Source organism: Thunnus thynnus, chromosome 6 (assembly GCF_963924715.1).
Source record: "Thunnus thynnus chromosome 6, fThuThy2.1, whole genome shotgun sequence".
Taxonomy (NCBI): Eukaryota; Metazoa; Chordata; class Actinopteri; order Scombriformes; family Scombridae; genus Thunnus; species Thunnus thynnus.
In genome coordinates this window covers 10,466,943-10,479,802 of record NC_089522.1, presented here as the reverse complement: position 1 = coordinate 10,479,802, position 12,860 = coordinate 10,466,943, and the positions used below count along the sequence as shown (strand labels likewise).

The 12,860-nt window shown below is 40.5% G+C and overlaps 1 protein-coding gene across 1 annotated transcript; it reads left to right on the top strand.

Moving 5' to 3' along the window:
* The first annotated feature begins 445 nt into the window (after window positions 1–445).
* On the top strand, window positions 446–2,285 carry LOC137184193 (protein bassoon-like). The gene has a single exon (XM_067591638.1). The coding sequence runs from the start codon at window positions 468–470 to the stop codon at window positions 1,845–1,847; it is 1,380 nt and encodes a 459-aa protein (XP_067447739.1). The 5' UTR covers window positions 446–467; the 3' UTR covers window positions 1,848–2,285.
* The last annotated feature ends 10,575 nt before the right edge of the window (window positions 2,286–12,860 follow it).

The window sequence follows — 12,860 nt, the reverse complement described above, 5'->3', positions numbered from 1 at the left end:
AATAGCAATCAGCTCTGAAAGGGAAAATGAATGAATCATTGTGATGTTTCATATCTATACTGCCCTCTATCTTAGGCACAAACCTATTTATTCTCTTCCGTATTCTTTTCCTGTTGCTTCATATCTTTCTTTTACCTGGTTTAAGTACAGTTTTGTGTTGCTGGTACTTATCTTATGTCACTACAGCAAACTAACAATGTCATAACCTCTTCACAGTCAGTACAAAATTTTTTTACTTCCCAGCATTGAATTAATTTTAAATTCCAGTGGACGATCCAAAGTTCTCAAAGATACAAAGTCTTTCAGTCTTGTTTGAACAAGCTGATACAGAATATATATGTGACACTGTCAGACAGACAAAATAAAATTATTTTTTTATTTTTAATTATTTTTAATAAGTTAAAATAACATCAAACCACTCCGTTTTCTGTTTGCAGGTCCAGGAATGGCTGTGCTTGAATTGTCAGATGCAGCGGGCTCTTGGCATTGATATGACCACGCCTCGCTCTAAAAGCCAACAGCAGATTCACTCTCCATCCCACCAAGCCAAACCCATCGTCCAGCCTCAGCAGCCTGCACCACAGCCAACGCAGCCGACAGCAGCAGCGCAGCCCAAACCATTGGCACAGAATCAGCCTACCCAGCGGCAGCAGCAGCAGCAGCAGCAGCATCCTCCGTCTCAGCCCTACGGCCAGACTCAACCTTACTCCCAGTCCCAGCAGTATCCCCAGTCTCAGCCCCAGTCTTACCCTCTGTCCCAGCCAGGGCCCCAGACTCAGCCTCATACCTCCCCCGGTTTACAGAGACACCCAGCACCTGGCGGCCCCCAGACTCAGACAGGGCCCTCTCAGCAGGGAATGAGGTCCGACCCATACTCCCAGAGAGGTCCAGGAGCTCCAGGAGCTGTTGGAGGTCCTGCAGGAGGCCCCAGCCAGCCTGGAGGTCCACGGATTCCCCACCCTGGCGCTGTGCCACTCCCTGGCTTGACCAAAGCGCCCTCCCAACCCGATTTGGGTCGCGGTTCTCCGATGCACCAGTCCATGGCACGGCACCATGACCAGACCAGAAGCGCCGGCTCCTCCCCAGCCCACAGGCCTCAGAGTCAGGCTCCGCCTCCTGCGCAGGACGGCCTGACCAAGCTGTTTGGCTTCGGCGCATCGCTGCTCAATCAGGCTAGTACCCTAATCAATGTCGACCCTCTACCCACCGCCTCCACCCAGCCCAGCCCTGCACGAGGCAAGGTGGTGTTTAGTAATGCAACACCTGACAACAGGCAGCAACAACAAGGGGCCCCGGGCGCCAAACCATTCGGGATGGGGGGCCCTCATGCTCCAACTCAAATGGGTGGCCCTCATGCACCGAGCCAAATGGGAGGCCCCTATGCATCGAGCCAAATGGTAGGTCCCCAATCAGGTGGTCCACATGCGCCAACCCATAAACAGACCATGCCCCATCAACAAGGCATGTCGCAACAGCAGTCGCCTGTACATCATCAAAAAGGGCCACAGCAACCGCAAGGACACCAACATCAGCAAGCACCTGCACATCTGCAGAAAGCGCCGCAGAAGCAGGAGCCAGTGGCGGCTCCTGCACCCGCTCCAGAGCCTGTGAAGCCCAAAGTGAACTGTCCTCTTTGTAAAACAGAGCTGAACATCGGCAGCTCCGACCCGCCCAACTACAACTCCTGTACGCAGTGTCACAGCCAAGTGTGTAACCTGTGTGGTTTCAACCCTACGCCACATCTGGTGGAGGTAAGAGGATTGTTATATGTGCACATTCAATACAGTGTTCACGCAAAGTCTCTCACACATTTGTCTCTCACCATATTGTCATTCACTTATATTTGAGAAGAAGAACTGAACTCACACACACACACACACACACACACACACACACACACACACACACCTTCCAGACAATCGATACCATTCAGCACAAATAGAAAATGCTTTTCATTCCACTGTTGGACCTCCTCTTCCTCTTCACTGTGTGGATGCTGTTAGACTTGAACCTCCAATCTTTCTCTTTCCTCTGAGGAATTCACTCTCTTTTCTATTTTCTTACTCTTTTTTCATGATTAGTGTTTAAAAGCATATATTTCATTTCTTTTTTCTTTTTTTTTTTCTTTTACAAATATCTTCCCGTGACAACCCAAGGTTGTCTTTTTGTCTTTGGTCTTTATTTCCATCTAGCTACCTTACTGCTCCCCTCTCTATCCCTCGCTTAAGTCTTGCCCCTTTCTTGATTTTAGTGTCTACTGTTTGTAATTTTATATACATGCATACACATCTACATCTATCTAACTAAGCTTGGCTTAGTGTTGTTGGATTTTTTTTACCATTGATAATTTAATTCTAATAGAAATTATTCCTAAATGCAATGATTAATTATGTTAATTTTTTAACTGATTATGTATTAAGTGCCATGCTTTCTTGATAATATTAACCCTTTATTATATTCGTTTCCTTTAAATTTTAACCCTAATTATCTTCATTATTTCTTACTAATTATCTTACTAAAATAATCTCAGTTATTGCTCAGTGAGAAATGACAGTCTTACTCCCAGCATGTTAAAGCACCATTTGACATTCATTTGTCAAATGATCTGTTAAAATACAAATTTGACTTTCAGTTTGAATGTTTTATTCATAGACTGTATAAAAATATGGACGTAGTTACCGTGATGTCACACGTTGGTTTCTGAAGAGTGGTTCTGAAGCTCAAAGTGAGCCACTCCGGCCGTTGCCATCTCGGCAGTGCGTGACGCTGCCTACCTCCCAGCCAATCAAAAATGGGCAAAGAGGCGGGCCAAATGGCTGAAACAAGCCACCTAGCGACTGACGGACCTGTCGCTCAAAGCAGCCATGTCCTTCATTATGCATAACTTTACGGCTTAATAAAATTCACCCCCCATACAGTTGTCATGAAAGGGTAAATTAGTTATAGAGACCAAAACCATTTTTTGTACCAGACTGTAAACATGTTTATTTCTGCTGTAAAGTTGGGCATTTTAACATGGGGGTCTATGGGGATTGACTCGGTGGCCATTCAAGGAACTGCAGCTTTTGGCACTTCCGCATTGGCTTCATTTTTCAGCCCCGGAGGTTGCTGCTTGGTTTTATGATTCTTAATTAAATGTCTTGTGAACTTTGCCTTTTTCTATTCCAGAAGTAAGAAAACCTCATTAAAAATAACAGAAACACTACTCGACAGTAGTAGTCAAAAAAAAAAAAAAAAGATGTAACATCTTTGAATGTCGAGTTCAGACATGTCAATAACAATAATGTTGTAGACAGCAGAGATTACAGTTAATAAGTTACCAAGATGTAAGTATCCGTGCTGGTCTTTTTTTTTTTAAATATTTTTTTGATCAAATAAAGGTTTACTTTACTGATGGCAAGGGCTGTAGTGGATAACAATTTGTCTATTTCTTCTACCATCTGCTTTGTTAGATATGATGCTACACACTAACAAGCTGTTTCCCAGAAAACAAGCTAACAACCAACATCCATTTAACTGGGAAACAATATTCAGCTAGTTTTCCACCCCTCAAAAAAAGTTTTTGGCTTGAGAATTAGATCTTTTAGTCATTGCAGCTGAAATGTATTTTGACAAATGTAAATATTATTGATATGCTGATCAAAAGTAATATCCTTCCACCACAGGTATATTTTAAAATAAAAACAGTAAAAAGTACAAACTTCAAGAAACACCAAATAAACTTCAGTTTTTTGAAGGATACTTGGTTCATAAGATGATGGGAAAGGAAAGATGAAGTATGAATAGAAGAGACAAATATTTAGAGCTGGAAACACAATGAGCAAGAAATGAAGATAGATGAGGGGAAGAGAGCATAGAGAGAGTGGAAAGTTTAGAAAAGGTGAACAGACAGAAGGAAGAGAGACAGAGAAATGAAGATAAAGAATGGAGACAAAGCAAAAGTGAAGAATGAGAGAGAATTAAGGTTTTTTTGAGAGAAGCAGAATCACAAAACACAGACATCCTTTTCAGTTATGCTTTCTTTCTTTCCTACAAAGTGATTGCGCTCATGGTACAATGAAACGAGCGTAAAGGGCCGACTGCACTCTCACCTCCCCTTTATCGATCCAGACACGAAGCTGAGAGGTGAAAAGAAGGAAGAGAGAAAGCAATAGAAACAGAGAGAAAGTAGGTGCAGGAAGTAAGAAGTATATAGGAAAGGAAGGAAGGAAGTATGTGCGGAAGAAGTGAGTAGTGCAGTAGGGAAGTACTGAAGCACAGAAGGAAGTCAGGATGCAAGGAAAGAAATATATAAAGAGGCAGGGAAGGAAAGAAGGATAGGAGTCATTAAGGAAATAAGGAAACAAAGGAAAAAGAAGGAAACTTAGCGTGTGAGGAAGAAAAGACAGAAAGAAGCAAGGATGCGTGTCAGTCAGGCAGATTGAGGCTTACTTTGAAGCAGCATGATGCCTTCAGGGTGTTTGGGGAGTACAGTTGTTCATAGTACTATACTGTAATGTGGTGTCACTGCCTCAGGATAGACCTAGAGATAATGTACAGGGTTAAATATAACTACTACTACTACTGTGTACTGGACGGTGGTAAATACATAAACACACGCGCATAGAGCTAACAGAGAGAATGGGTCAAAATGTTATTTAGACCGTGAGAAATCAAATCCATTAAAGCTGTCACAGACACATGCAGATAAAAAGAAGACGTACTATGTACAGCATGTGTGCGCGTGCATTGTGGGTTAAATCCTGAAGCTCTCCAGAAGAAGTGAGTGAAACAGAAAGAAAAGATATGTGGAAGGAGGAGAGGTGTTCAGTAAATTAGAAAAAAAGATAATGATGACACAGTGCATTTGTTAATTACTACTAGCCTTGGAGTGCTAGTCAAGCCAGTGAAAAAAATTATGTAAGAGGCAAAACTGCACGTGTTTGTGGTGCTGTTCAGGACTGAACATAAAGATGATGAAGTAGAATGATTAACATATAGAGAAAGAAAGGTATGAGAGATGCAAAGAGAGGAGAAGAAAACAAAAAAGGGAGGAAAATTAAGAGAAAAGGTCTCAGAAAATGATAAAGAGGAACTTAGAATGAAATTAAAATGAATGAAGAACCATTCAGAGACAAATAAAAAGACAGTTTAAGTGAAATGAAGAGTGAAGGCGCGATGGAAACAGACGGACTAAATAGAGGCTGAGAGGAAACCAGACATGTAGATCTGTATCACGTGAAGCCTCCAATCCAGACGGGAGAAAGGCAGTAACACACTTACACACACAAAAGACTATTGCAAGTAGGACAGTAGGGAAAAAGAAGGAAAAAAAATCAAGTGAGTAAAGCGGGGAGGGGAAGATGATGACGAAGGAGCGATGAGATCATAGAGGCACAGTTTGTGACCAACAGAGGTTTTGCTGATAGAGGTTTGACCGATAGAGGACATTTACGATACATATGTTCATCTGAATTCTAAAAGCCTTGATTTTCAAAAGATTGAGATTGATTTTAAAATTTCCAAAGTCCTAAAAATACATATTTTGGTGGCATGGCATTAGGGATAGCAGTTTCGGTCTGTCTGTCCCTCCATCCGTCTGCCCACCACCTTGGTCCAGACTGAAATATCTCAGTAACCAGATGGATTGCCATTAAATGTGCAGCAGATAATAAAGGTCCCTAGAGGATCGATTCTACTGACTTTGGTGATGCCCTGACCTTTCACCTATTGCCATTATTAGGTCAAGTTTTCAATGTGTCCAGTACTTTGGTTTATGACCAGATGCCTGCAAAACTAATGTCATTCCCATCAACCTCAGCTGTTCTGTGTTTAGTGTTAATTTGCAAATGTTATGCTAACATGCTAAACTAAGATGGTGGACAAAAAATTACAGCTGCTTAACTTCAGTATGTTAACGTGTCAAAGTGCAGTCTTACAGAGCTGCAACTTAAGCAACTAAATATCAAACGTTAAGGGGGACATATCGTGCTTTTTGTGATTTTCTGTTATTTTTATACTTATGATGTTGTATATATGTTAAACATAGAAAGTTCCAAAACTTGAGGTGAACGAATGTAAAATGCTCCCTGAAAGTCAAAAGCCAGGCTGTCCGTTCTTTAGCCTTTGTTGCTAAAGATTGTTCCATGTGTTGTTCATGTTGTCCACTCCCGTGTTTCATATTGGATTCAGGCTCAAACATGTACGGATGTATTTCAGAAGTTTCCATTTAGAGTAAGGAATGAGAAAAAGAAGTGAATTCACACTGTAGCTGTTTTTTGATGTAGCCTCCTGAGAAGTCGTCCGGGTGCTGGCCAGTCAGAACAGAGTGGGCTTCATACGGAGGGGCCCTTAAAGAGACAGGAGCTAAAACTGCTTGTTTCAGACAGAGGCTGAACTGAGGGGCTGCATAAAGAGCCAGTATAAGATCAATAAGAAGTTTGTTGAACTGTAAATCATGCCAAGATATTCCAGTCGAGCCCCAGAATGTAAATATAGACCTGTAAATGAGCATGATACGTCCCCTTTAATTAAGTCCTGCATTAGCTCAATAACTGAATATTTGGGCCCAATAAGTTCTACTTTTCTATTTCATTTTATAAAAACGTAAGGCCCACTCAACATTATTAAAATAAACTGCAAACTGCAATACTCCCAATATCTAAAAAACATTAAAAAAATAGTGAAAGCAATTAAGAGGCAATATGAATTTCCCTTAGTCATACCGTACGTATAACGTAGTTCAATTGACAGTCGGGCACAAGTTCGAATCACCATGAGTTGGTGACAAACCCTCAGTCTCATATCAACACGGAGATGACCAAGAGAAGCAAATAAAAAACCAGAGTGGTCCCCAAAAAGGCACATTACCTGAGGAATTTATAGCAAAGCTCACTGAACTGTTTGAAACGATAAGTCCCCTCAGCTGTCAAGACTGAATATAACCTTGTGGCTTTGCTAAGGCAGTGCAAATGAGTGGTGGTGTTCGAGAAAGACAAGAACACTGTGTGATAGAGAAACACGAGGGGTAGTGCCTACTTGATTTATCAATAATTCAGCAAAGGTTTTTTTATATAAATAGCATAAGAGATGAAATATGTAAGGAGTGGCAGTGTCTCCTGAAAGAGAAAAGTAAAAAGTCACTGGGTTTATTCTGCTCCCTCTGTCCTGTCTCCTACTCTACTTAATCACTGCCGCCCAGCCCATATTTCCTTCCCTTTTCTAATACTGTGACATATTTATTTGACATATTTATAGAGAGAAAGGGGAAAGTCAGCTTTCTACTCTCCACACTCCTCATCTTTGTCTTTGCTTTTCCTTTTACCAAACAACACTCCACTCACTATTTTATTGCTCACGCATACTCGCCAACACTACTGACGTACTGACTGCCACACCTCATAGCATTTTTAGTCATTTCAAATAAATGAATGTTGTTTTTTTTTGCTTTATCATTATTGTGTCACCTCCTGTTATTTGTCAAGGTTTTTGAGATGGTCATGACATCTCTAATTCTCTTTTCTCTCAGTCATTTCCTTCCTTCGTGTCTTTCCTTTATTCGTCATATAGAACCATAGAGATTAGAAAAATGAAGCAATGATATTTGTTTTTAAAAAAAAAAATCTAACTGAGCTTGAAAGGGACAGGGAGTGTTTCAGGAACGGAGGCGTGTGTTGTGTATATTTCAAAAATGTGCACATGTATAGTTTATGACACAGTCTGAGCTCTGAATTTAACATGAAAACATTAAATAGTGAAGCTCAGCGTCTGGTGATAAAAAAAACAACCTCTTCTTTAAGGTCTGAATGACGACACACCATGACACACACATACACATACTGCACACACACACACACACACACACACACACACACACACTACACACACACTGTATAAGCAGGTGCTAGTGAATGAGTGAATGAGGCCATTTCTCTGTCCAGTTTGTCATTCAGGCTTTCACAGCTGTCATCGCTGCTGTCGGAACAATTATTAGGATTACTGCACCCATTCCACCTTGATATGTGTCTGAATGTGTGTGTGTGTGTGTGTGTGTGTGTGTGTGTGTGTGTGTGTGTAAGTTTTCATTTGTGTGTGACTCCACATCTGAAGTGAAATGATTAGGGATTGTGACATTTAATCTGCTGATGTGTGTTTGTGCACATGCGGTGTGTTTGTGTGTGCAGGGAAATGATTGGAATTCCGACATTTATTCTGTACAGGTGTGTATACAAGGTATGTGTGTATGTACGTGTGTGTGTATTGTTATGAGTATGGTACATGAAACTGCTTCTCCTCCCCAAACGAGACCAAAGTTAATTGTGTGCTCAGGCCCTCCTCATTGACACTCATCATAAAGTGAACCAGTGCAATGATGAAATGGTCGGCTGGCAAGTTGCCCTGGATGTGGATCCGTAATTACAGTAGTTAGCGACAATAGCTCCTCTACGGCAGTGGTAGCGGGTGCAAAGCTAGCATGACCCAGTCAGAATGGACATAATTATGGTTGAAAAATATTGGAATATCCCTTTAAATGACAGTGATCCCACAGCTACTACTAGGTTACTGCTAATTCCAAAGATTTCCTACTGCTGGTTAACATTAACCGTGTACAACTAGTGAAAAACAAGACAGCCACAGGAAATGTCCTTTTGTTGTGTGAATAATTCGTACAGTAGTTGCTTATTTTCTGTTATTCTGTTGCATTTCTGACACAGTGGTGCTCTCCTCTGTTCTCTGGGACTTGGATTATTAAAGCACACTTAACATTTCCACCAGATACCACAGGTGTCACCCAAATAAACCAGGACTGGAATCTTAAAGATCACCTCCAGACATGTTTTAAAACACTCCATAAATCAGCATACTGTACATAAGATCATATTTTTCTACATGAGGCTCATTGGTTGCTCCTATAGTTGCCATCTCATTGTAATGTCTTCTCATTCACACTCTCACAGTCAGGCGCACAGCGCTGCCTCAGGCAAATGCCAAAAGGTTAACATGGGTAATTCAATGAGTTTCTCTGTGTGTGTCTTCAATTATGTGTGTGTGTGTGCATGTGTGAGGAGTTCCCACAGAGTTGATTGTTCATTTTGGCGGTTACTGTCAGCACTATGTGGGTCAACAGGGCTAATGGAGTCGAGTTAGTTGTTGTTTATTTTATGTAACACCGTTGCGTTCTTCTTCTTCTTCTTCTGTCCCTTTACCTTTGTCCCTCGTCTAGCTTCTCTCTGTTACCGTCACTCATTGTCTCCCCCCGCTGTCTGCTTTCTCGTCCTCCGGGGGAAAATAAATGTAAGAATAACAATCTGTAAATTGATGAGCAGAGAGCACACACCCAGCGAGGCACAAGCTAATGGAGCAGGGCGAAGAGCCAGGAGAAAATTTTAACAAAAGAAAGAAGTTGCATAATATTCTGAAAACAGTGTCACATTAAGTCAACACTGAACAAATAAATGCCTTACAGTGGACCACACATTTTCTGCACAGGGGTTCCCCTTTATATGTAAATACTTTATATTTACATCCAAACAAATTGTATCAGAGTATAACAAGTTCAGGGTATGTATATTTATACGCATTTACAAAGACGTGTGTGTGCATGTAGAGATGTGCGTCGTTATAACTATTAGGTGACTCACCGCTTATAGCGAGCATAGTAATGAGTATGTGTGAACGTAATGTATGTAATCTGGTTGGCATGTGTGTATTTGTGTACGTGAGTGGGCGTATATACACTGTGTGTGCATGTGTGTGTCAGAACAATTTCTTCAGTCTGTTCAGCTGAAGTGGTGGTCAGCGTCTGAAAATAGTACCGACAGAAAGGAGCAGATGTCACACAGTGCAACCAACCCTCCCACCCCCCCTTACTGTTGGGTCGTAATTTGCTTCTGTTTTATATTTTCTATATTATGTATTGTTGGGTGAAACAGTACATGATATAAGAAGAGTTCTGTCTAGATGAAGTTAATCTTTTCCCCTTTTACTCTGCTTCCCTCTATTCGTCATCTCAACATATTTTTTGCTCCCTGCTTTTCTCTGACTGTGAAAAAAGACGTGTGTTGAATCCGGTTTGCAATCTTTTTCCCCAAAGATGTGAAGATGAGTGTTACTCTTCAAATTAAACAAAGTGTGAATATGCGAAAAATGATCAAATCACCGATCAATGGGAAATCACTGTCTCCCTCATGAATATTGATGAGTCTTTCAAGCCAGACTGATTATACTGTAATGTTTAAAATGGCAAACAACTGTGTTTTTCCGGCACCGCATGGTCGAGTTAAAAGATTTTGAATGTAAAAATGTCAATACTCCAAGAATATCAGTGTTATTGGTATCAGAATCGGCCTTCAAGAACCCATATCAGCTAAAAGCTACTGTCATGCACTAAAAAGGAGTTTGAGAGGTAGAAGAAACAAGGAGAGAGGATTCAAGGGAAGGAAGTAGGGATGGAATGAGTCATGCTTCTTTATATAGAAAGAAATCAGAATAAAAATAGAGGATGAGAGCGGCGGCAGGAATGACAGAGCTCCTAATGGACGGACGGTTCGCTCCTGCACTTCAGGACATCTCACTACAATTAATAATACAACAGCTCTCCATCCTGTCCTCCTTCCCCTCCTCGTCCTCCTCTCCCTGCCTCTGTCCACCCGCCTCCTCTCCATCTGTTCCTTTCATCTTGTCCTCTGCCTCCTTTTTTTTTTTTTCATCTTCTCTCTCCCACCCAGATTTTCCCAGGTGGGATTCAAACTGGCAACTTTCTGATCACTGTCCCTCTTTGAGTGTAAATATAGCCTCTCCTACTTTTTACATCTCTTCCTCCTTTTCTCGTTCTCCTCTCTGTGTTGTTTTTTCCTTCTCCACTCATTTCTCTAATCGTCTTCGTTTGTCCTCTTTTGTTCTCACATTTTTGCAGGAAGTTAAATCTTGTTCAGCTTCTCTTCCATTTACTGTTTTTCTTACTCCTTCCATTGCTACTTTCTCTCTCCCAGCTCTTGACTTATTCAGCACATCAAACTCCACTCACTTTTTTAAAGAATTCATACAATATGCTTTTAGAAACCTGCAAGACAAGTAGCTTTTTCTGTATGTATTGTTGGCTTTTTTTCTTTTTTCATGTTTCTCAGCCAGTCGCTCATCAAATTCTTCATCAAAATCATGATGCAGTCATGAAAAAAAAACCCATCTGCTCGTCTGAGATCTTTAAATTGTAAACTCCCCTCACTGAGGCGGATGTGTTGGTTTCTGAAGGGCACTGAACTTGTAAATGTGGTAGTTTAATGTATTCATGATGGAAAATCATGCCTCAAATCACTGCAGATTGTTTGGCATTTATTAAGAGGATATTTCACTTGAGTTCGTTTTCACAAACAGTCAAAAAATACACATAAATCTAATGTAGTTTGGTGACACAACATTACTGTCTGCCGCCATCATCACCTCTTCAACCACTAGTAGACCTGTCATTCAAACACATCTTATGGTTTATCTTGGTTCAAATCTTTTTAACTTTATTATGAATGCTATCTTTATTTTCAGCATTTACAAATATTTCTAATATGAATTTAAGAAAAATGTACATAATATACCTTGATGATTTCCATTCGATGTGATGATGCAGCAATTAAAAATGCTGTATCAATCACTCATATGTCACCTAGTCTGGGTGAGAGCATCATCTTACATTCCTGAAATTTAAATTGGGAATGTTAAAGGGCAAATAAGTAAGACTTTCACTTTTTTGAAGCAAAAAAGACCCACAGTTTGATTGTTTGATTTCTGCCTTTTAAAACACATTTTCTCACTTCTACTGCTGTGGATCATCATATCTCATAATATATCAGGAATAATTTGGATTTTAATGGATATTTTATAGCTGTGAAATTAAGACTGATGCCATAATTCCTTTTGGGTAGAGCTTTGATTAGTATTTGAACTTCTAAGTTCTGCCGGTCATTTACTGTAAGTTGAAGTTTCTAAAACTATAAAATGTGACCAAAAATACTTCCAACAGTTTCCAAAAACATCCTTGATAGTACAGTAATGTATTAATATATTGGGCTCCATGAGGGAGATTAAACTGATTCAACATGATGCTCAAATTAGGGACGCCTTTAATATTTGAATGTATCTTGAACATTTATGTCTATTTTTTTAATGTTAGTTTAATGATTTAAAATAGGCAAAAAAAAAAAAAAGTTTTAAACCCCTAAGTATCTCCGACCTGAATCTGTCAAGTCCATTAAATATGTTACATTGACTGTGTCACCGAATGCTGAGTCACATCTCTTAAACCATACGTCCTTTCTACTGTATACGCTTGACCTACCGTTGGTCTCACATGTAGACTTCAAACTCTAAAGGTACTCAGTGCTGTCTCTTTTTTTTTCTATACAGTGACGTCTGTACTCAGCATCGCGTGCAAACTTGACTTCTCACAGTCGGTTCTTTAAATACCTGCAGATGACGTATACCGAGGCGAAGCGCTTGGTTTATCTCAGGAGGCAGGAGGAGCGAGCGTCATTTTAGGATGTTTGTGTCGGTGTGATGAGACCGAAGACGGAGTCAAAAAAACCTAAGTAACGGTGGTTATTGTTATTTAAATTTTCTGAAAATATCGTATGTGCAAAAAAGACTTAAATTATTATATTCCTCAACCTCCATTGTGATGTAAATCAAGTGCTCCCAGTCTGATGCTGTCTGGGGTCTTCTGAGGTTGCTTCATTTATGCACCCTCATTAATACCCTCTCTCTCTCTCTCTCTCTCACACACACACACACACTCCAGTCTTAATTTATAATGGAGTTGTGCTGTGATTTTTCCCACCTCGCCTCACCTCGTGTTGCTTCTCTCTCTGTCACCTCCTCCGATCATTCCTCCC